Source organism: Rousettus aegyptiacus, unplaced genomic scaffold (genome assembly GCF_014176215.1).
Source record: "Rousettus aegyptiacus isolate mRouAeg1 unplaced genomic scaffold, mRouAeg1.p scaffold_m13_p_5, whole genome shotgun sequence".
Lineage (NCBI taxonomy): Eukaryota > Metazoa > Chordata > Mammalia > Chiroptera > Pteropodidae > Rousettus > Rousettus aegyptiacus.
The window spans coordinates 106557023-106581614 of NW_023416308.1; the positions used below are offsets into that span (position 1 = coordinate 106557023).

Sequence of the window (24592 nt, forward strand, 5' to 3'; positions counted from 1 at the left end):
CAGTTGCTTAGCTCTTGGATCGGTCATGATAAAAGCTGCCAAACTTGCCGTGTTCAGGTTTACTGATGACATTGGGAAGGCGATCAGTCCCACTGTTGCTAGATTCTTCTCTGACCCACATAAATCTGTTTTCTTGCAGAAGTGGGGTAGTGTGAGCAACCCACTCTTCCTCCCATTGATCCCACCGCAGTCTCAAGGTTTCACTGCCATCGTCCTCACCTACGACCGAGTAGAGAGTCTCTTCCGGGTCATCACTGAAGTGTCCAAGGTGCCCAGTCTATCCAAGCTGCTAGTTGTCTGGAATAATCAGAATAAAATCCCTCCAGAAGGTAAGAGTGGGGAATGTGTTCAGGAAGGGCCTGGTTTGGGTATTAGTTTAACTCTCAGCTGGATCCATTATGGATGGCTAAGTTATTTGCATTTTTTGTTTTAAATGAATTTTCCTGCTTTGTCAGCAGTAATGCCATTTCTGAGGCAGCGTGACCCCTGTCGTCTCCATTTTGGTATTCTCGTTCTACGGTGGTCCATCTAACTGCATTTGAGGGCTTTGGAATCAGTGGGGTCAAAGGCCATCAGCCTTGGAAAAACAGATCTCGGCTTCTCGCAGCCCTCTCAGCCGAATTGTTTACATGAAAACTCAGTGTAAAAGGCATTAGTTTTCTCCTTCCTTATCTTAGCTCTGATACTGTGTTCTTCTTCTTCCAAAAGAGGACGACCTCACCTCTGACTGAGAAAGTCAGCAGCGCATGCCCTGTCCAGGCCTCAAATCCGTTCCTCAAGTGAACACTCGCTAGAGGTTCCCATTGGTTCATCTTTAATCACTTTGTTCCGTGCCTCGGCCACCCCCGCAATCTGCTGGCCGGCAGCTAGGGTTGAGGACTGTTTGATTAATTGGATTTGTTTTTAATTCAGGCCGCACAGAGCATGTTCCACCTGCATTTAGTTTCTCATTCAGTCCGTCTATTACGGATCCTAATCCCAGGGACTTCAAAGCTCTTGCCCTTTATAGCCTATTAAAGCCAGGAAGTTTCTGATGGATTAGAGCGAGGAATGGGTTTGAAGTTTGTAATGTGCACCACTATCACCGATAAGGTCTAGTTTATTGCCTGACAGTAGTATCTACACTTTTTATGACTATCCCCTTTTAATTGGTTATACCGAAGTCAGCAGAGTCAACCCTGGAAACCACCAGTAGTAGGTCTGTTGTCTAGGCCGGAAGAAGACCATATTTCTCTCTGTTAGGCAAATCAGAATTTGCCTCAATAAAATTCTGTAGTTCCTCCTGAGACGTTTAAAATTTTTTACTCAGTGGGATTTTTGTTCTCTGAGAGAATCAACTTTCTTTTTAGATCTTAGGAGCCATGGTGTGTGACTAAACAAAATCGCGTTTTAAAAGAATGTCCCATATTGTCCCCTGATGCACACTGCTTTTTTTTTTTTTTTAAATTATCTTCTTATTAACTATCTTTTTATGCCAAGGATTTTTTTATTCTTAGTGTCTAGGTGCTTTTTTGTTTTTTTGTTTTTGTTTTTTTTTTTTGCTGCTCTTTCGTCTGATGCTCACTAAAGGAGAAGGAAAGAGGTAAAGAAAAAGGAAGGTGTTTCACCTCCTGAGAAGGAGGGAGGAAGAGCCTAACAGGAAGGAAAAGAGTCCGTGAGGAGGGACATGGGGATGACCCCTGAAAGCTGACTTGGATTCATCAGTTCTAGTCGCCTCTCTCCTGAGTGCAGCGAATTGGATGGCCCTGCGTTGCTAATCAGTCTCTTTGCTCTTAAAGGACAGATCCTGTTTAAAAAAGGAAGGCTGCGTATCCCTCCTCGGCTCCGGTCATGTAATGCCGTATTTGCTCCTGCTTGCAAAGGCCACCAGCTTTCAGAGAGAGCCTTCCAGCCCCCCTACTTTTCCCAGCCCACCTCCGGCCCAGAGAGGCGGAGTTGCAAAGCCTGGTGCTAAACGCAAAGGAGGTTCTTAGAAACCTTGGTTAGCCACTTCGGGGTTAGGGCGAATTATTTATTGTGAGTTTGAGTCACTTCTTTTGGCCAAGTATCGTTGCAAACTATGAGAAAGGAGAAATCTTTTTCTTCCTTCTTGGTCCAAGCTCCCACATTGACATAACTGAATGCAATATAGCACAAACCTAGGTTTTTGGAGCAGGGTATTCAGTTTTAATTTTTGGTAGACCCCACTAAAATGTAGTGGTTAATTTTATGACCAAGAGTTTAGTTTATTTTTGAAATATTTTGGCTCTAGGGAGGAAAGGGAGCCCTCAGATGATGAGGCCCTAATTTTGACACGTTTGGAGACTGGACCAGCTTTTCTCTAATGGTGGTTTTTGGGTCAGGGCTCCGGCTCCGGCGATGTGGTTGTTTGGGGAGAACATGAACCGTGTTTAATCCTCTGTGGGGTATTTGTTCACTTGGTAAATGGGGCTGTCAGCTCTGGCCCTCATGCCAGCAGAGGCATCTTATTTTTCATGTCCAGCATTAGTAACATATATATTTTTTAAAAAGCGAGTTCAAGGCTTTGAAATGTTAGAGGCAAAAATGATGTTTTTCACTTTCTCTACATTTACTAAAATAAATACTGTGGTTAACATGTCTGCTGCTGAGAGGATTAGTGTAGGCAGAATCTCCCCCTGCCCCCAACTTTTTTTTTTTTTTTTTTTCCACTTTCCAACCCAACCAAATACTTTTTTTCTTTTTTGGTCACATTTAAGTCTAAATTGCTGGGTTTGAAGTTTAAGAAAATACTTAAACTAGGCAGTAGAAATTTCCAGTGAGCTTTCGTCACATTGGTTTCGAGCTCTGTCAGAAAAAAAAGGCAAGCCACTGCCTTTCTCTCCGCCAACTCTTCAATTTCCAAACCTGATGGATGGATATGGGAGTTATTTACCTTGGCCCCTGGCCTCGGTCTGAAGGAAGCCGTTACACTGTCCACTTCAGATAGGTTTACCTCAGCCTTCTTTTTAACTGATTTCAGTTTTAAATGTGAATTGGTCTCAGGATCCCCTCAGTTTCGGCTTGCTGCTTTCATAGTTCTCAGTAGGCAGGATAGGATTGGCTGAGAGTGTCAGGATGCTCAACCCAGAAGAGGCATCAGGGAAGTAGAAGCAACAGCCACCTTCCTTTTGAGCCGATTTGTAAGACTGTGGGAATTAGGGTGATGGGGACCAGATGTACACCAAGCAGCTTGAGCAGTCCCGAAGTGAGCTCAAGGTCTGTGTGGGAGTGATATCACTTATTTTGTGGCTCTGTGATTGCGTTTGTGACAGTGATTTGCCAGGATGGGTGTGGGGTCATCTTCAGTCAACTTGAACATTTTATGGTACCTTTGCCAAGCTGGAGGAAAATTCTCTCTGCTCACATCTCTCTTGGCATCCAAAATGGAGAAAACCATTAATCAATATAAATTTTTTAAAAAAAAATCCCTAGCACAAGGAGTTCTTTTTCTCCCTTAAGCCGGACTAGAGCGCATAACTGTAAAGTTATCAGGTCACTTGGCCCAGCTGTTTGTTTTTCATAAATTTAGTGTGTTTGAAAAATCCTAGTTTGTAGACGTCTTTGTGTGAATGCAAGGTTGCATTTCTATTTTGCCAGCTACAGAGTCACAGGATGAGGCGCAGGATACAAGGGCACACTGTTCCATTTAGAATTTAAAGGGGTGAGGAAGAAGAGCCCTTGCCTGGGCTAAGCAATGGAATTAGAGCCTGAAGATTTCTAGCTATGGCACTTTTCCCTTCCGCATCCTGAGAGGTCACCCTCTATCTCTCTGTCTATACCTCTTCAAGTTGTCAATAGAGAAGTGAAGTTCATAAGATTTTACAATAACCCATTTGTGAAAATGATAATAATACAATGCTATTAACCATGTGTTGTATACCTTCTATATCTCCGGAATAGAAACTACGTTAAGTGCTTTGTACATATTATCTCCTGTCCTTACGACAGTCCTGCAAGAAAGATGTTGTTATACCCATTTTATAAAAATGAAGCTCAGATTAGTTATTCGCTTGAGTCACAACACTGCAAATAGCAGAGCCAGAAATAAACAGAGGTCTCTCTGGATCTAAAACTCTTGCTCCTCCGTACTTATTTAAATTACCATTTCGCAGCAGGAAAATCATCATGCTCCATCAGTTCTCTGATTTGGGGTTGTGTAGAACAACTAGGTCCTTGTCAGGGACCCAAAGAGACGGGAAAGTAAATCTATTCTTTGAAAAATACTAATGGGGGGGGGACTCTTCCTTCTTACCTTTATTTTTCTTTCATAACTCATGCTTCTCTCCTGATTTTCTAAACAGAATCAGAATCCCATATCAGAATCGTCTAAATGCTTATTCTTTGATTGATGCTCCCTTACCTTTGTCCTCCACAGAAGGGGTGCTAAAGCCTGAAAGAATGGTGGTTCTCTTTCTTGGAGGCCTATTTTATTTAAAAATGTGAAGAGAAGAAACTGGGAATTCTATTTAGAGTCCTGTCTTGTGCTAATGATGGTTCATAGACAGCTGACCATTGAGATGGAGACTCTTTTGTCAGTGCTGACTTTCGGCCACCCAGGCCCAACTCAGAACAGGGAAAGTAATCACATTTCAAAAAAACCCATGATTCATTCTGTGTTTCCATTTGTACCTCACATCATCCTCTTTGTTAGATTTTTTAGAATAGCAGAGGTTCTCTTTATTCAAAAGCGGACATGGGAGGTACCAACTGGAGGCACGTTTCTGTATTGTCAGAGTAGTGTACCAGATCTAACATGTACCATCTTGCCATCACTACCTAAGGTTCAAAAAAAAAAAAAAAATCCTTTGATTTTGTAAATAGACACAAACTTTCAAGGAAATCACAGCTAACATTTAGTGCTTGTCTACCATGTCCCAAGCACTGTGCTGCTAAATGCACTCATGTTCATTCTCACAGTCATTCGGGGAAAGATGGTGTTATTATGCCATCTTCCTAGTCAAACAGATTCAAAGTGATTGACTTGTTCAAGATCACATGGCTAGTAAGGGGAACACCTGTTTGAAGCTGTTTCTAAAGACTGTGTTCTTTCTGTGATATATAAACTGCCTGATCCTAGGACTCAGAGGCATCTTGTTTGGTCTCTCATCTGATGTCAAGTACAAATCTGATCTAAGTTAGTACATTTCAAGAAAAAGGGCATATTATGTTGTTGAAGGCATTTCATTCATCTTAAGACAGTTTATACCATTAGAAAACTCTTGCCTATTTTGAGTCGAAATCAATTTTCCTGTGACTTTCACCAAGCCACTGCTCATGGATCTAACTTTAGAGGCTGCAGAGAACAAATCTCTTTTCTTCTGATAACCCTTCCGTTATCCCTAGTGTATTAGTCAAGGCCCAGGTAGGAGACAGAAACCACACAGTAACTTGGAACAGGAGACATTTCATATAAAGAATTATTAACTAGTAACAGGAGGTTGGTGACTAAGGAGTAAAAAGAACTGAAGATTACAGGAAGTAAATTTGGGAGAACCCTTTCTCCAGCTAGGTCTGAGATTCAAACCTTGTTGGAGAGTGCGTGACTATAGCCCACTGCTGAGGTGCCATAGGCCAAGTCTGGCCGGCAAGAAACCAGCTGTCCCCTTGGATACCCATAGAATTCAACAGGAAGCTGTTCAGCAGGTGTTACTAAGCTTTCTGGGAAACTGGTGAGGGCTTCACTGGAGCTCCCTTGGAACCACCTATGGACAGAACCTCAGCTGAATTGCTCCCGGGGTTGCTGCTGAACTCACTGGGAAGCTAGTCAGGGTGTCTGCAGGACTTTCTGGGAAGCTGCCCCTGGAGGTACAACTTAAACTTGCTGGAGATAAATGCCACTGCCTGTCTACCTGCTGGTCAGGTACTAGAGGAGCAAGAAGTAACAAAAGCACACCAGAACCAGTAAGAAAAGCCCCCTTCCTCCTAAAGTGTCTCTCCAGCACCCTCTACTGAAAGGGTTCAGCACTGGGCCGGCTGGCAAAGGGAAAGCATTTCCAGTGTCACAGGGTAATGAAGGGTGAATTGAAACTAAGAAGCAATAAATTGACAACTTGTACATATAGTTTCTTTAAACATTCTATAGCTATCCCGGATTCAAGTGTCTGCACTACCCTCATAATACCTCCCAAACTGTTTTTTCAGTTGTGGGTTCTTTCCCCATATTGTGATACCCAAATCAGAATACAGAGTCTAGCATAGGAGTTCTCCAAGTATGGTCCAGGGGCCCCTGGACATCCCTAAGATCCTTTCAAGAGGTCTATGAGGTTGAAATTATTTTCATAACAGTACTGAGTCACCTCCCTTTCCCACTCTTTTAGTCTTTCACAAGTGAACAGTGGAGTTTCCCAGAGCTACGTGACATGGGATAACATCGTCACTCTAATGGCTAATGGAGAATATCTGCTTGTGTATTCTTGTGTTTTAAAATTCCCTCAGTTTTAATTTCTAATACAATAAGTATGTGTGTGTGTGTGTGTGTGTGTGTGTGTGTGTGTGTGTGTGTGTTGTATCCCACATAAACAAACTTTGGGGTTCTCAACAGTTTTAAAAGCACGAAAGATTCCTGACACCAAAAAGCTCGAGAACCACTGGAATGGTAGGTAGGGCTATAACCTCTTTTAGATATTATAATCGACTCACATTTTGTAAGGATTTGGACAGTAGATTTATGACAGATTTCATTTATCTGGAAGAGGGAGTGGGAAGCAAACAAAAATAAGGGTGGTTGCTGGAGAAAATGGTCGAACTTCATTGTTTTATTCCAGAGCTAGAGAAACAGGAGCTTTTCAAGCTGTAATCGGTGGTACAGGTTCTATTCGATCTTTTATGCTAAACAGACTTAGATTCCAATACTAACCTTATCATGTATTAGCGCTGTAACCCTGGCCAAGTTACTTAACCTCTCTAGCCTTGTAAATGCTACTTTGTAAACTCTGCCTGATAGGGTTGTCAGGAGGCTTGAAGGACATTGCCTCTGTAAAGTGTCTGGTATATACTAGTGCTTCATAAACATTTCCTCCTCTCTCGCTGCTTATTCTTACTCCAAGGAGAAGGGATTTGCCTAAGATCCCATTGATAAGGCAGAACTCAGGTCTCCAGTATCTCAGTCCTATGTCCACACATTTATTCCAAAGATATTTATTGATTATGTGATTCTGTACCAGAAGTGAAACTATAATTATCTACTGTTATTGATTAAAAGACAGCGGCCTATAGGATCATTTCTGGTCTCCAGTTTAGTCCTTTCCCAAACATGCTTCTTTTGGAGTTGACCACATTTTTAGGCTCTGTGCTCACTCTTTTTTAATTACAGGGCCTCTCACTTGCACAGGCTTCTTCCAAGACTGGTAATGAATGCCCCAACAATGTGGTACATGGACTTTCTGTAAAATATGTAGAAGTAAGATACTTTGTCTGCAGTTAGTTAAGACAGCCTTTTTTTCTCTCCTGACTTTCCCTCTGTCATACTTGTCTTTATTATGGTGACTTTGGAGTGGCCATGGCATTTTAGGGCTTCTAGATCCACAAAAACTAGATCGTTCCACCACTACATGATGGACTTTTAGGAAACAGTATGATACCTAGCTTTCCTATTTTCATGTGACAAGTGTTGTGCGAAGAACAGACTGCCCTCTGTGAAGAACTCTGAGACCTACAGATAAGGTACTGCACCAAAGAAGTATTCATTTCACGCTGTGCTAAAAGCAGCATTTTAAAATAAGGAACCTGCGGTTGAATTGCTTCAGTCATCTCAAAGTAGAATGGCGAAAATGTAAGGCAAGTCATGGGTTGGTGTTTCTTTACTGTACTAGAAAATCCCACATAATTGAACCTAGAAATTTGATATTTACTCTGTAAATTGGACATGATGAGAGCCAAACCCGGTAAATCACAGGGGAGGGGCTGTCGAGCGGATAAAGTGCTCAGTTGAGGAAGCTGTACTTGTTGCACCGGTGAAACAGTGTTGTGAGGGGCGCGTTTTGCGGCCTGGATAAGCTGCCTAAGCGCTCGGAGTTGGGCACGTCGAGGCGGTCATCCTCCACACACGATCCTGTTTCCTAGCAGAGCCTCAGGGCAGGTTTCTACCTGGCGTGTACTGGTTGGGAAGTGTTTTGTAGACGTGGTACAATTCTGACATCAGAACTAATCACTATGCTGTACAACTGAACTGATATGCTATTGTATGCCAACTGTAACTGAAAAAAAAACTCATTGAATTGTACAGAGTAAATATAAACAACTAATTATTATACTTCAGTACAACTGAGGGAAGAAACAAAAACAAACTATGGGCCTGAGAAGGAGGCAGTCAAGATCGAATTTCTCTTCTTGTCATTGTGATCCTGGTCATTTTGCTTCTCTGTCTCTCTATTGTGAGTTGTGAGTTGAAGCCAGTTTGTGCATTCTGATTAAGGCAGTGTTAAGAATTAGTAGTGCCATTGTAAGGACTTAGAGAGGATAGACATATTTATAATATATTATAAAACCGCATTTGTAAGAATTCCCTTGCACATTTGTACGTGTGGATTTAGTTGATTCTTCCATCTCATTTGTGGTATGATACTCTGAGTACTTGATTAGAGATGAATACCGTGATTTTTCTTTTCCCAGAGTCTCTCTGGCCCAAAATCCGGGTTCCATTAAAAGTTGTGAGGACCGCTGAAAACAAGTTGAGTAACCGTTTCTTCCCGTACGATGAAATCGAGACAGAGGCCGTCCTGGCTATTGACGATGATATCATTATGCTGACCTCTGATGAGCTGCAGTTTGGTTATGAGGTAAGAAGGTTTTCAACAGTTTATTTACATATTTAATATTCACGCCCTAGTATTGTTTGGTGTTCCTAATAAAGAGTATTATATCTCATTCTCTAGAGTCAGAATTTTAAAATTCTAGTAGGGTCCAAAGCCGTGCACTGGAGCGTGAGTTATGAAGCTTTTCTTTAAACCTTTGGGGGAAACCCTATTCCCGAATGACAGCTGTGCCCTCCACTCGTTTTTGGGAACTCCCAAGGAGAGTCCCAGGGGCCGTTTTCAAAGGACCAGCTATAGCGTTTAACAAGCACGTAATTGATGTCTCCTTTTGACTAGCACTTCCCCCGATTCAAGCAGCTGGGCACCGCAGCAGTAAAAACACCGGTAAGCGAAGAAGCCGGCGACACTGACAGACAGACAGAAAGCAGACCCCGTGGATGGCTTTTCCCCTGCGTTTTAAGTGGAGGGGCCGGCTGCCTGTCTTTAGGGAGAAACACTCGCTATCAGCGTTCGTTCAGTGCGGCTGATGGATTAGGCCGGGTTCAAGGGTTAAGTATGGAGACCAGTAAAGGTCTCCCTTGGGGAAAGTGCCAGAGCCCAGGCCTGGTGAAAAGCAATAGGAATTGATGAGCTCTGTCAGGGAGGATGTACGGGAGATGCATGGTGGCTGCAGGGTGTAATGGGGGTATCAGACCTAAGCAAAACAGGGCGTATAAATCAATTAGCTGCAGCCGGCACAGGGGAAAGTGCTGAAATTTATCCCCAGCAGTCATCTCGCCTTTGGGAGAAGGGTAACCCACCATCTTCTTTAGTCGACTCAGGATTTGTTGGATTTGAGGTTCTACGAAATCAGGAAATGTTATGAAGTGAAGTCATATTTGGTACATATATTTATTATAGGAATTTCTTTTCTAACCCTGAAAAGTGGACTTTGAGGGGAAGAAATAGGAATCTCCCCCCCCAAAAAAAAAATTAAAAGCTCAAGTTTTCCCAGGTTTGTTTGTTTTTCTCCCAAATATATATGTATATAGCTCCATTTGGGTGTAAAAAGTTGTTATAAAATAGGCTGGAATGTCAATATAGTTCTTGGCCAGTGGGAGGCTTGAGAATAGCTCATAAAGCATACATATATCTTTTTTGGACTTATTTTCATTCGTAGAGATATCTTATGCATCATCATACCTAGGGTGTTGAGTGATTTTTATTACAGTCTCATTCCCATTTTTTAAAAAAGCAAATTACCTTGTTCCTCTAGCCAGTTCATGGCTTAATGACCAGTTTTTTTCTGCCAGTATTTTCTCTCTTCATTGGCTGTAATAGCTTCAAATTATGCCCATGTGTTTGTTTTTGTGGAAAAAGGGAACACTCAGAAGAATGGTGTAACGCAGACAGAGTGCTCCCTCTTCATGTAGAGTCTCAGCTCCAGCATCACAAAGCAGGCGTGGGGTTGAGGCAACAGCTTAATGACTAGCACAGTCCACCCCTTTGGCTCCTCGGTGTCCATACACACCCTTCCACAGGGATTTGAACTTCCATTCAGCAATAGTAACAACTTTATTCTTCCACTTAGAAGATGCAGCCGTCCCCTATACAAATAAAGTCCTCTCGTTCCCTCCCCCAAAGGGGAGACACAAAGTCCCAGTGGTCCTAATATTAGTTTCTGGGTAATTATCAGTTCCTTTTTAAATTTAGTCATAATTCTATTTGAATATTCTGTCAATGAATAAATTGTAGATTTTCACTTCTGCAGAAGATCAAATAAGCACATTTCACTCTATTCCTGGAAGAAGACAGACTGGCTAGGAACGTCAGGACTTGAGGGATGTCCCAGCAGTGAGTTCCCATGAGTTTTTTCCCTCCCTTTCCCCCTTTTTCCTTCCCTTCCTTCCTCCCTCTCTCACTTCCTTCCACGGTCTCAGTGCTAGAGAAGGCTATAACAATTACAGGCATAGATTAAAACAAGCAAGCAAGCAAACAAACAAGAAAACCCGACTTTCTCTTGCCAAAGACCAGGAAGAGGGCAGCCCTTACATATGGAACCCTTTTGACTATGCACACTGTGCACCAGGGAGACACCACAAAAGAAGCTTTCCATACCTCTGCCAGCTAGATGTCGTGACCTTGGAGATTGGCATGCAGAGCCCTGTTGACCTGTGGGGTGGAACCCAGTTGCCCATGCAGGCCCTGCACTAAGTGAACATCAGCAAAGAGGCAGCTATGGAGATGGGTTGCGAGGCGTCCTGCCCACTGTTCCCAGATAGCAAAGAGCCAGAGCCTCATCCCATCCCAATTTAAGGGTGGAGGGAAGATCCTGGAAAGAAGAAGCTGAAAAAGGAATTCTTTAAATCCGTGTTTGAGGTCCTGGGGACATCTCCTCCCCACCCCCCACCCCTCCCTTCCATCAGCCCATGCGTATAACTGACTAGAATCAATACAGCAAAAGCTTTGAGAAATAAACTGTGGTGTGGTGTAGCCAACACCAAGATGACACAGATGTTGGAATTATTCGACATAGATTTTAGAACTGCCATCATAAAAAAATCCTCTAATAAGCAATTATGAGCACTGGAAAAATAGAAAGTCTTGGCAGAGAAACAGAAGATATAAAGAACCAGATGGAGATTTCAGAACTGAAAAATTGCAATAACCTAAATCTAAAACTCAATGGGCTCAGTAAGTGAATGGAAATGATAGGAAAGAATTGATGAACTTGAGGGTAAGTCAGTAGGAATTACTCAGTCTGAACAGAGAAAATAGATTTTAAAAAAGGAAACAGTACTTCAGAGACCTATGGGACAATCACAAAAAATGTAACATCCACATCATCAGAGTTCCAGAAGAAGAGAAAGAATATGAGGCCGAAAGAATATTTGAAGAAATCATGGCTGAAAACTTTCAGAATTTGAGCAAGAACATTAAACTTATCAGGAAGCCACAAACATCCAAAGAATAAGTTGCATAAATTTTTGTATACACTGAGTAATTGTAACATTGATCCTTACATAAAATAGAAATAAGAAAAGAAGAGGAGACAAATAAATTCTTGTATGTATGCAAGGAAAGGAGAAAATATGCATGGCCAATACATTCTTTGCTTCTGTAGCTTGGTCATGAGACCGTAGTCGATATTTGTAACTTTCTTATTATACTACCCATTCTATGTTCCCTTTGTTCTCTAGCATGTTTGTTACAGGCCCAATTTCTTTAATGACTCCAGTACTATTCAGACTCTCTATTTCTTCTTGTATTAGTTTTTAGTAGGTTGTGCTTTTTGAGGAATCTGTTCATCTAAATTATAAAATGTATTACTATCAAGTCATTTGTCTTATTTTCTTAAAAGTCTGTAGGATTTGGAATGATGTATTCTTTTTCATTCCTGATACTGGTAATTTTTGTTTTTCACTCTTTCTTGATCAGCACTGTTAGAGGTATATCAATGTCATAATGTTTGCAGAGAACTTCTGATTTGGTTGACTTTATATTTGCTTCGTATTTCATTAACCATTAATTTCTTCTACTTTCATGAGTTTAAGTTACTATTATTTTTCTAGCCTTCTAATTGGATAGTTTAGATCATTGATCTCAGTATTTTTCTAACAGCATTTAAAGCTGTAAATTTCTCCTTAATCATTGCCTTGTGTACAGTCCCAAGTTTTGCTATATTTTTATTATCCTTAAGTTTAAAATATATCCTACCTTCCACTGTAATATCTTCTTTGACCTGTAGTTATGTAAAATTATACTGTGTACTTTTGCCACTTTTTAAAATTCCCCTTTTCTTATTAATTTCGGATTTGATTCCACTGTGGTCAGAAAACGTACTCCATATGATTTCAATATTTTGAAATTTATTGAGATTATACGGCCCAGTAAAAGGTCTATTTTGTTAAATATTCTGTGTGCACTAAAACAGCATACATTCTGCAACTGTAGATTTAATTATTTTACTAGGTCAATTAAGTAAGGCTAGTTACCTTAGCACTTTGAATTTTAATTGAAATGTCCCCCTGCTTGTTCCTCTCTAAAATAGGCATCTCTATTTCTTGTTTATCTTTTCTATAGCCTTTATCATTTCTGTCATAGTTAAATTCATGATCCTAGTTTAAATTAAAAAAAAAATAGTTTAAACATACTATCGAATATGTGAGAATCAAAGAGAAACCATGCAACAGACCTTTCTTGTTGTGGCTCCAAAGAATCTTTAGAGAAATCTGAAGAGACAGAATTCCCCATTTGGGAATTTTTCAGAAAGGGGAAGCCAGCAGTCTTCCAGTAGCTAGAGTGGTTTTACTAGTCCGGCCTGGAGACAGAAGAACAGACCAAATGACGTCCTGCAGCCCCTTCAGGCGTAACCAATGTGAGAGACCAGACGTGCAGGCCAACCTGCTAAAGCGGTTCCAAGGGGCAGAAGCACCGGACTTCTGCGCGCATAGCACGTCAGACGCCTTTGCTTCCCTGTGAAGCCCAGCGAGATCACATGTGTGAGGATCCAGGGGTATTTGGAGGCGATGGCCAGCAGCGTGTTAGGAGCCAAAGGGCGAATACAGCTGTCATGTTAATGGAGGACAACCAGGGCAGAGTGTGCTGGACCAGGGCTCGTTTCGGTCATGGTGCTGCTGATGCCTCTTCTGAGGCCTCTCCTGTCCACTCTAGCAGCAGAGTTTCATCCCGGTTTACACAAGCACAAGGGCGTTTTAAGGCCGTGCTTTTGTCAAAGGTTAGAAGCATGGATTTGTAGAGATTTGCCATTTTTAAAGCAACAGGCTTCATGGCTTACTTAAGGGACATTTGAGCAGAGACTAAAGGGCAGCTCACAGGTTTGTCCACTTCCCAAAGCCATGAGAAGAAAATGTAGGCCTGACATAAGAGTTAAGAGATGCAGGAGGAGTGATGGGGGAAGATCAGCCTGAAAATGATAGCGAACCCCAGAATCCTTTCGGGAGGAAGTCGCTAGAGCCCCAGCAGTGCTTTCCACGGCCTTTGTCAGACTGTAGCACAAGTACGTAATGTTAGTGCCACGTGCTGCGGTGTGTAGACAAGGCTGCTGCCAAGAGGGGGCCCACCCTCAGGCCTCCCTGCTGTTCTGGCCAGAGGATCAGAATCTCAGCATGCCTCTTAACCACTCGTAGCACCGCAGTCCAAAAGCTCAGAACGAGAAGGGACCCAGAGATCATCCTGCCACTTTGTGCTTTACTGCTGAGGAAACTGAGGTGCAAAGAGGTTAAGTTACATCTTTAAAGTGTTAAATGTACATTAAATATGACCCTTACAGGCACAACACAGCAAGTTCTTGGGAGTGAAAGGCCGGCCCATGTAGGAAAGGCCTTTTTTCTTCCACTGTCTGTGACTTGAGCACGCAGACATTAGGATTAGAGACCTAATACTGGGTAACGTTATTTGTTTAATTGGAAGAAAACACAAGGGTCATTTGCCTGTTTAAATGGGTCATATTCCCTGTTGGAAGGCAAGGAGCTTTGGGAAATGTTACATTCCCTCTCAAGCCCTAAAATCAGGAGCTAAAGAATGATCTTCTCTGGCCTCGCGTGTTTCTGACTTGTTTGACAAGCTCTAGTGAGCTACCAGATGTTGAAATTCTTTTCAGCCTGGAATAATTTATTTATCTGTTTATGTATTTCTCCAGGAAAGTATCTATTGAGTTCTTGATACTCATTTGCAAGGAGCTCCTGGGGGAACAGTAGCAGTGTATAGTGTTACTCCAGTGTTTGATTCCCCCCCTCCCCCCAAGTCTGTCTGCTTTTATTTCAGACCTAAAGAGCTGGGAAATAAAATGCAACTTGTTCCTCCTCCCCTCCTCCGCCTTTAAAGGAGACCGTTTAAAACATGTGGCAGAAAATGAGCCATGCAGACTTGGCCGAATGTATGAACCCGTGAATTTATTTTTTCTTTTATGCTTTGATCCTCATTTCCAACCATAAAAATTATTAGTAGCGCTTAAGTGTTGAACATTTTTCACCTGAATGATGTGAAACACTCTTGGCTAGCAGTACTGGTTATAAAGTCAGTGCTTCGCGCGGGCGATGGGCTTCGCGAAGAGCGACTGGGTGTTGTTAGGCGCACAAAATGCCGCTGCCTGGGTCTCCCGTGGGCAACAGAGGCTGCATAAACCTTTTGGGTGCTAATAAATTACGAGAATTTATTCGTATTATTGTGTTCACAACTCCACAAGGCAGTGGCAGGTTATATACTTTCAAAGAATCATGGGAGGAAAGCAGAAGAGCTTGGAATGTCTCTTTTTTTCTTTTTCATGAGAACATAAAACCATCTTGAAGTGGGCTTTCCTGGTGTAGGAAGCACCGAGAGGAGAGGGAGCAAAATGAGAAGAAGCTTGGTATGCGTGGTCGCACAGGGCAGGCATAAGCAGATTGATGGGACGAGGGCGGAACTTGTTTTTTGGTGAACAATGGAAGCTAGGTTGCTTAGGCAATATAGGGCCAGCTGATGGATGGGTGAGGAGGCCATCTGAAAAGTGTAAGGTGGTAAAGAGGTAGGTTTGTAGACAGGTGTATGGTAAAAGCAGGTCGCAGGATGAATTAGAGATGACAGAGACTGAAGACAGGGAAAGCCAGTTAGGTGGTAGCCGTGGAAAAATCTATAATGTTCAAATGCACCGAAGAACCAAAAAGGAAAAGATGGGCTTACACGTAGCTCAGATTTAATTCGTGATGAGGAAGCTCAACTAATTGGAGAATTCCAGAGCTGAGGCTCTATATAACAGTTATACTTTAAATGTAATTGGTAAAATTTATAGTTATCTGTATATTCATCCAGGGAGAGTGGGAGAGATGGTAAAATCTCTCATTCTAAATAAACCATCCCACTTTTTCTCTTCTCACTAGAAGATCTGAAAGATGGAAACAACCTATCATGGGATTAGACTTCCTAAATATCGCTTTTAAAAACTAGCAGATAACTTAAAAACAAAAACAAAAACAAAAACACTATCTCTGTCTTGTTTGACCCTCTCTGAGCCTTCTGCCAGTGAAAAGTGCCACAGATACCTGGTCTGGGGAACAGATAAATGGAAAACAAGTCTTGGATTGGGTCTCAAGATTATTTCTCACAGACTTGTGGTAAAGGTCCTTGTGGTAGAAAATTAATTGCTCCTCTCCCTGGATTTAAGCCTCAGAGTTCTAAATCTGAAAATGTGCTATCTTGTTGGGAATACAGGGGGAGTCTCTTATCTCACATCCTGCCATGGGATCTAGAGCAGGCTTACCCTTTGAGTTCATCCAGGACAGCAAGAAGCTTGATTATTGTGTAGCCAAGACTAATAGGAGCGTCCCTAAGGGAGGGACATTTTTGCAGTAGATGGATGATCCAGTTATTGGAAGTGTCTCAGTCTTCGGTGAGAAAACCAGCCCCTTAGATTTCCATTCCTTGACCTCTTAGCCGACTCAGGTCCTTGAGCCTTCACAGTATCTAACCCAGTGGGTGACAAGCGAGCCTGGGAATTCCAGTCTTCTCTGCTCTTACCTGGATGATAGACCGCAGCAGGAGTGCCCTATGGAGCCAGTCAGGACTTCATGCACACGGCCGCTGCGGGGCTGCAGCCACTGAGATTCGCTGCGAGCCGGGCCCATTTTTGGCACGCACAGATCTCACCTTGCCAAAGCTGTTCGGGATCAGCACTCTCTGGGTCTGACACTAAAGCTTCACAGTGTAGCTGGAACCATTTCGCCAACACTGAGCTTTTTGTACCTCTAACTTTCTTAGGACTTGTGGCGTGCCCTCTTCATTAAGTGTCTGAAGAAGTCGATGGCTGTATGCTCTCTTGGAGCCTGTATGTTATATCTGAGTGAATGACAGTCCCCTCTGAGTACCTTTCCTGGGCCTGACCATAATTCTGAAAAGGACATCTGTCTGTCTGTCTGTCCTCCGTCATTCACTGAAGTACCCGAGGAGCTGCCTTTGTAGAGAACCTTATCTTCAGAAGAGGGAACGGGACACATGGTTTGTTTCTATGAGTGTACCGCCTCCCTGTAAGGTAAGGTCAGAGGTTCCTTCAGCAGAGACACGTGACAGGTTGTGGTCAGAGGTGAGTCGTTCTTTCTCAGAGACTTCTCTCCCGGCATAGTCTCCACATCGCGTCAGGCTCCCTGTTCTCAGCCTGTGGGAGAGCTGAGTGATCTGTTAGGTCTGTCCCGTGTCCAGCTTGCATTGATTTACACCCCCAAGGCTCACGGGACCTGGAGGGAAAATAGTTCGTGCGCGCGGCTGCCGCAGCGAGAGCTGCTGAAAGAAGGTTCAGAGCGGCGGCCGGGAGCCCGCGGAGGTGCTGAGAGAGGCTTCAGCGAAGGCTGACCTCTCGGAGCCTTTCCAAAGCGCCCAGTCCCCATCGGAGAACAAGTCAAACAAATATTAAGGGAAGGAAATCGAATATATATGCCGAACCGAGAAATAACATCTGATCGTTTTTAAAAAGCGCCCAGTTGGGAATTACAATAGAGTGACACTTTTTCCTTCCCCACTGAGCACATGAGAAATAACAAGCTCGGAATTTGTTTACACAGCCTTTCATGAAACATCCAGCGTAGGGCGCAGGACTCTGGCTCCCAAAGAGAAGGGGACACGCTTTCTGCTGCCACATCTTACCGTCAAAGGGTGTCTCCTGCGCATAGACTCCCATCCCGAATAAGTCACGTGGGTTTCAAGATGTTTTTCATAATTGCTTATTTTGTGCCAAGCAGTGCTGGTGAGGAAAGAGCTCTCGTGGCCTTTCCGCTCCCAGCCCTGTGCGCTGCCCACGGGGCCTCAACACTTTTCCATCAGGGCCACCTGGCTTCATAGCTTCCTGCCTCGAGAGCAAGTGCTTATAATGTGGGGTAGTTACTTTAAAGAGGCGTTGGCACACCCGATGGTTTAAAGAGTGCACACGCCCCTCCCCACATTCGAAGGGATGTATCTGCAGTGGTATTCTAACCCTGAAAGGATCCATATGTTTGAGGGTTATTGTTCCAAAAGCTGCCTGTTGTCTCATTGAGATTGATTACAGGCTTTTACTGCTCCAGGAATTCAGAGCTGCAGGATTTGGCTTCTGATTTGGGGATATGGGGAATTTGTCTTGCATGGGGTGCTTATCTGCCCTGCTTTTGATAGAGATGCTTAAATAAGGTGTGTGGGCAGGAATTGGCATAGGGCCAGAGGAAATGCAAGCCACAGCAGCATCCAGGCCCCACAATCACCCAGCAGAGCTCTCAGAAGGGCAGGGCCTGTGGCTTTCCAAGGAAAAGTCTGTGCTGTTCCCAAATGAGAAGCTACACTCTGCCAGTTGTAAAACTGCTTGCAAAATCACGAGTTTGAGACAGTGGTTGGTGATCGTTATTGCATTGGACATAGCAATTCCGCTTTTTGGAAGAATAAAAAGAAAGAAAACTTAAAGGATCAGAATAATCCCTTGACCATAGAAATGTCACGATTGGGAAAATGAGTCTCTACAGATCAATGTGAACTGGTCAGTGTGGTATTTACAGCTCATCTCTTAGATCACATCATTGCTTGGTGCTCAGCAGTTAGTACCTAGGATTCACATTAATTATGGTTGCAGTATATTTGCTACTATCTGTTGGGCAGTTTAGATCAAGAGTTGGCAGCCTTTAAAAGTTCCCAGCCAGCCTGGTTAAATAATGACACTCTGCTCTAAGAGAAGGAAGGAAGGAAGGGGTAACCAGGGCCATAATGAAATCCACAGCAGAGATCTGAGGCTAAATTGGAAAACTCCCTTTGGAGCCGTCTATTCAGACAGGATTTTATGTGCCTTTTTTACTACTGGCATCTCAGTACTTTACACATAGTAGATGCTCAGTAAATAATTATTAGCTAAATGAGTGAAAATATGTTTGGACATTGAATTTTCTCCTATTTAGTTTCTATGAGTAAAATTATAAGAAGTTGTTCAAAGTTACATAATTTCTTATTCTGTATTAGATGGGAGAATCCTGGTCTTCTACTTCTTGGCCTGCTAAAGAGACAGCAAAGAATAATTTTGTGCAACTCACTTACCTGACTAAGGGCAATGAGAATCTCATCCTAACTTTGTAATTTAACTTTTTTTTTCCTTTCTTCCGTGAAAATGAAATTTGTGAAGGCTTTTCCTTATTCCCTGCTTTCCCACTCCCAACCCAGAAATAATCCTACTTTTGCCTATGTTCTTATTTTTATTAAGCATTCTAGCTTTTTATGCATATGTCATTAGCTTTTCTACATAGCAAACTCCTTAATAAATATGCTTTACTTTTGTACTTGCTCTTTGAAGTGTAAGATAGTCCATAAAAATGGGGGAGAGGGCAACTGATTTTTGGCAAAAGGTGCAAACAGTTCAGTAGAGGAAGGATAGCCTTTTCAACAGTGATGGACGAACTGGATATCCACAGGCAAAAAATTTAACCCTGATCTAAACTTTACATCTTATAGAAAAATTAACTGAAAGTGAGTTATGGACTTACATATATTCATAGGGCTTTAAAGCTTTTGGGAAAAAACTTAAGGAAAAAATCTTCAGGATCTCAGGCTAAACAAAGAGTCCTTAGATTTAACACCGAAAGCATAATCTATAAAAGGAAAAATTGATAAATTGGACCTCATCAAAATTAAAATCTTGTGCTCCGTGAAGAACCTTTTGAAGAGGATGAAAAGACAAGCTACAGACTGAGAGAAAATATTTGCAAACTACATACCCAACAAAGGACTGAATATCGAGGATATGTAAAGAACTCTCAAAACTCAACAGTGAAAAACAATCCGGTTAGAACATGGGCAAAGGACGTGAACAGACATTTTGCGGAAAAGGATATACAGATGGCAAATAAACATGAAAAGATGTTCAATGTTGTTAACCGTTAAGGAAATGCACATTAAAACCACAATTGTGTATCTCTATACACCTATGAGAATGGCGAAAATTAACAATGAGTGACAACACCAAATGCTGATGAATGGTAAAGATACAGAGGAACTGGATGACTCGAACGTTGCTGGTGGGATGTAAAATGGTGCGGCCGCTCCGGAGAAACGGTTTTGGCAGTTTCTTATAAAACGAAGCATGCGATTACCATATGACCCAGCAGTTGCACTCTTGGGCATTTATCCCGGAGGAATGAAAATTTATGCCCCCACAAATTCATAGCAGCTTGATTTGTAATGGCCAGAAACAAATTGGCCCAGATGTCCTTCGGTGGGTAAATGGTTGAACAAACTAGTACATCCATACTGTGGAATACTACTCAGCAATAAAAGGGAACGAACTACCGATGCATAGAACAACTCAGATGAGTCTTAAGGGAATCATGCCGAATGAAAAAAGCCTATCTCAAGCAATTGCATACTGTATGACCTCATTTATGTGGCCTTTTTGAAATTACAAAATTATAGAAATGAAGATGAGCGGCTGCCCAAGGGAACCTGGATGGGGGAGGATGTCTATAAAGAATGAAAGAAGGGACCCTAGTAGTGCTCTGTATCTTGACCGTATCAGTCTCAGTATCTTGTGATATCACGCTATAGTTTTGCCAGACGTTGCCATTGGGGGAAACTAGGTAAAGAAGAGTATACAGTATCTGGATTTTTTCCTTCCTTCTTTTAAATCTGCAATTGTCTCAGAATAAAATTTTTAATTAAAAAAATAGTGGTAGCTCAGGTATCTGTGCGTTGAATGCGTAAACGAATTAATAAGTAGGATGACTCAAATCTCTTCATCCCGAAACTCTGCGACTGTAGCTTGCTGTTGGATTGCCTTTGTAGAACTTGATATTTAAGAGAGATGGAACATCTCTGGATTTTTTTTTTTTTAACGTTGTCAAGGATATCATCTGTTTTGACAGTTTGGATTTTATTGTCTTTTTTGCCTTTTATTGTGAGCCATCCCAAATCATTTTGGGGGAGGAGGGGAATGGATGGGTTATAAATAAATAAATAACTCAAAAGAGTCCCCCTGCTGCTCGATTCTCCCCCAAGAGATTCTGGTGTTTAAGCACACATACAGGGCACTATGATAAATTAACTCATCAAGGAATTATTTTGGAACCACATTTATGCTTTGAAGTCAGCCGGGATTGTGGAGTTCGTGGTCAATGCCATTTCCTCCCTTTCTGCAGTGAGAAGAAAACAAAAAGACTTTGCCAGTTTTGCAGTAGCATCCCTGACTGCAAGGGATGGAAGTCACCAGCACAATGACTCGAAGTAAGGAGAGTTATTTCCTCCTTGCTGGACAAGAACTAGCGTCTTTGGTCCCCAGTCATTTAAATTGAGCCTCACCAAAATCAACTCGAAATTTCAAAAGCCCAGCAATGATTATTTATGAAAACTAAAATCTCCGTTTCCATTTGTGCAGGATGTAAAGAGAATAGCCATTTGGCCTATGATCACTGTTCTTTTAACTTCATTAAACAATGGCCTGGGACTAGACTTAGAAATAGTATGCCCCCCACTGGAGTGGAGTTTGTGGAAGTAAAAAAGTGATTTCATGTTTTGTGGGTCTTAAGGAGCCCAAAATTGGAACGCCCGCGGCCCGTTCCTGACCCATCTCTCCTCCCATCCCCTCAGCCTCACATCTCCTCTTTCCTTCTTTATTATCTCTCACGGGATTCATTGCCTCATGAAAAATAGTAGTTGAGTTTAATCTTTCGTTCAGCTGCTTTCTGCTTGTGTTTCCTCTTCTGCCCCAGAGCCTCACGGATTACAAGGTTCCAGTAGGACGGGGATGTCATGTGTGGAATCTCACTCGTTTGCTACACAGCTGACGAGAATTCCTCCTTTTAATGGTGTAAGCATGTGGCTTTCCTTGCTAAATGGAAACCACATTCATGAACAGCCTTCAGCTTTTAGAAGATGAGTACTGCTGAGGGCAAAGGGTTCTGTCGTATTCCTCAGCTGCCTTTCCCTACCCCGTTCTGCGCTCGGCTTGGTCATTCAGTGTGGCGGTGTGACTCTTACGACCTCTGCCACTACCACCACAGAGCCGAAGAACATGGCACCGTGATTTAAGACATCATCTGAATTCTTTGTTTCGTAAGTAAGGGGCTGAGCTTCAGGAAATGAGATGCTCTTTCAGATCAGAAGAGTGGGAAATCCTTCTGGGAGTCAGGACTCAGCTTGAACTGGTAGTGTCACCTTGGGACAGCCACTTCCTCTCCAGCTCTGAGTTTCCTCGTCTGTGCAGTGAGGGAACTAGGTCGAAGGATCTCTGCCTTCCAAATGGTCTCTGACGGCAAATCTGAGGTAGTGTGGGCAGGGCCTCGGCAGCTCAGACCATGAAAGCGTGCTGCTTCTTGTCATCCACAGAGGCACATAGCAATGCCATCTGGTGAGATGCTACAGATACGGGGGGAGGGGGCTATTTTTAAGCCACCTTCTTCAGCCGTGTCTTCCTAATAGTGGTACCCGACAAAAGATCTAATAGCAGACATTCATTCCTCTGTCAACTGCGGCCAACTCCAGGCTGTCTTTTTGCCTTCATCACTGCCCCAGGCCTGAAGCAGGAACTTGAAAGGATTGGAGATCATGTCCCCAGCACCAAGGCACTAACCTCAAGCCAGACTGGGGCAAATAGGATCTCTGCCAAAACCCCAGAAGCCTTCCCATGATACTGGTTTTCCTGCTTGGCTTATTTTAAGCAGACTTCTGCCTTGGGTTGGAAAGGTCTCTCGGGCAGACTGACGTGATTGAACAGGTAGATCTTAATGCATAACACAACATGTACATGTGTTTGTCAAAACCAGTCAGCATTAGGGAAGTCCAGGTGATAACTTCAGGGCGCCCTCGCCCTGGATGTCTAGCATTAGCATTTAATTGTGTCCCAGATGTGGACAAAAACTCTTTGGCTTTTTGCAAAGTGCCCCCTTGACAAAAACTACCAGCCACCAGTGTAATGAAAAGCATGAGCTGAAAATGAAGCCAATCAGCCCCTTCATTCCACTTCATTTCAGGAAATTCCAAATATAAAAGGTGAGCTTTGTTCCCAGAGGGCTGAGAGTGAATCCGCTAACTGGCTCCTCTGTGGAAACCAGCTAGGAATTGGAATCCAGCCAGCTACCCCTTTCCCATCTGGGCAGCATGCAACACAAGCCTGAAGAGAAGAAGGGCCAGTAATTCAAAGACATTTGCAAGTTGGGTTCCTTGCAGCTCTGCCTTGGTTAAAATAAGCATGTGTCCACAGGGTCTGCGTTGGTTCATAGAGTTCCGTTCCACTCTGATGGTTAGGAATTGTCAAAATGCAGGGGCGTGTGCAAAGAGAGAAATGAAGCCCTGGCCCAGTTCGGTACACCCTGGATCCATATCTCCCCTCCCCGCCTCCCCATTTACCTTACCACTTCTTAGTCCATCTCTTGTCTCACGAATCCTAATATGTGTGGCATCCTTCTCACCCAGTAGCAATATCCCTGTGGAACTGCGCCTTTGAAAGTGTGATGACTGTAGCAGCCACTTCAGAGAGTTACTTTTCTCCTAGAACTGATCCATGATTTCCTAATTGTGTATCCCAGATGGGCACCACCTGTGGTTACACCTTCCCCCTTCTCCCCCCAGTCAGTTTCCTGAATCTGATTGTGGTTAGCGCACACCCTGAGTTTCGAATGCACTCTCTAAGCTGGCTTAGAATATAGTGCATTACCCCCTTCTCAGGAACGCTTATTAGCACCCATATGTGTATGGCATTTTAAACGAAGTTTAATGCTGCAGGCCACGCTCTTTAGAGACTTCCAGCTTGCAGCTGATCATGGCTCATGAGTTAGTTCCCGTGGGAATGGGTTAGTGAGGGAAAAGATACAAGATTTAAGCCCTAAGTGGGCATTAGCGGTCACCTAATCCAACCCCTCATTCTGTAGGTGGCAGAATGAAAGCAGGGTGCCTCGAGTAGGTCAGTTGCACAACTCCTCGCTGGCAGACCTAGTTCTTGAGCCACTTACACCACGTCCCCCATTGCATCTTCTGTAGGAGATGATCTCGGCTGCCTCCTGTGCCCTTTAAACAAAGGTAGAAGATCTCTGTTTGAACTTTTGTGGGAACCCACAAAAGACCTCAGGAAGCTTAAAAAAAAAGATAAGGTAACTCCAAAAACAGTCAAGTGACCCCAACTGGGGGTCCAGAGGAAGAAATTTTCATATTCCTGGAAAGAGGTGGTTACAACCAAGATTATCCAGATTAGGTCGGAAGAAGACAGTTGGAGGATGACATTATGTTGTTACAATCTCTGTTTGAACAGTGATGCGGAATAGACCCCCAATGTCAGGACTGTTCACATTATTGCGAACCCCCTAACCAAGGCATCGAATTTACCATAACAGACATAGGCTGCTGTCTTCAAAGATGTGTGCTATTAAAGATGGAAGAGGGCAGTATAAATGGAGGACTTCGGTGGTATAGGCAAACAGCTGAATGATGGCTCTGTGACTTGAGACAGCCGTGGAAGCACTGTTCCTAGAACAACAGGGATAGAATGTGAAGTTCGAAGTGCCCACACGACAATATATAAAGGCATTTGTTAGGAATGTCAAAAGGCTGACCCCAGAGCGTTTTCCTGGGGTCAGAAGAAAAAAAGTCGGAGTAGGAGGTGGGGGAGACCTTAGAAGAAGGGGCTGGAATCTGAGTTCTCACTCCTCTGGCTGGGAAAATGCTTTACTATATACATAATGAACTTCGTGCTACACTGGGGCTCGATTAGAGAGGGCCCATCCCATTCTGTTCCACTCCGTTTTGATCCTGCAGTCAGCTGCAGAGTTATAGATGAAGTGACAAGGATGGTCTCTTGATTGCATCCAGCTGCCTGGAATAAGTCAAGGGCAGAGAGGCCCCCACGTGAGGAACAGCACTCACTGAAGGCTCCAGAG

General features: G+C 43.1%; 1 protein-coding gene across 1 annotated transcript in view; it reads left to right on the plus strand.

Annotated features, from left to right (window-relative positions):
* Positions 1-24592, plus strand: part of EXT2 (exostosin glycosyltransferase 2) — a 119587-nt gene that overhangs the window by 80276 nt on the left and 14719 nt on the right. Inside the window, exons 9-10 of the mRNA XM_016146832.2 lie at positions 140-329; positions 8611-8777. Coding sequence (XP_016002318.2) covers positions 140-329; positions 8611-8777 — 357 coding nt within the window. The remainder of the gene's footprint in view (positions 1-139; positions 330-8610; positions 8778-24592) is intronic.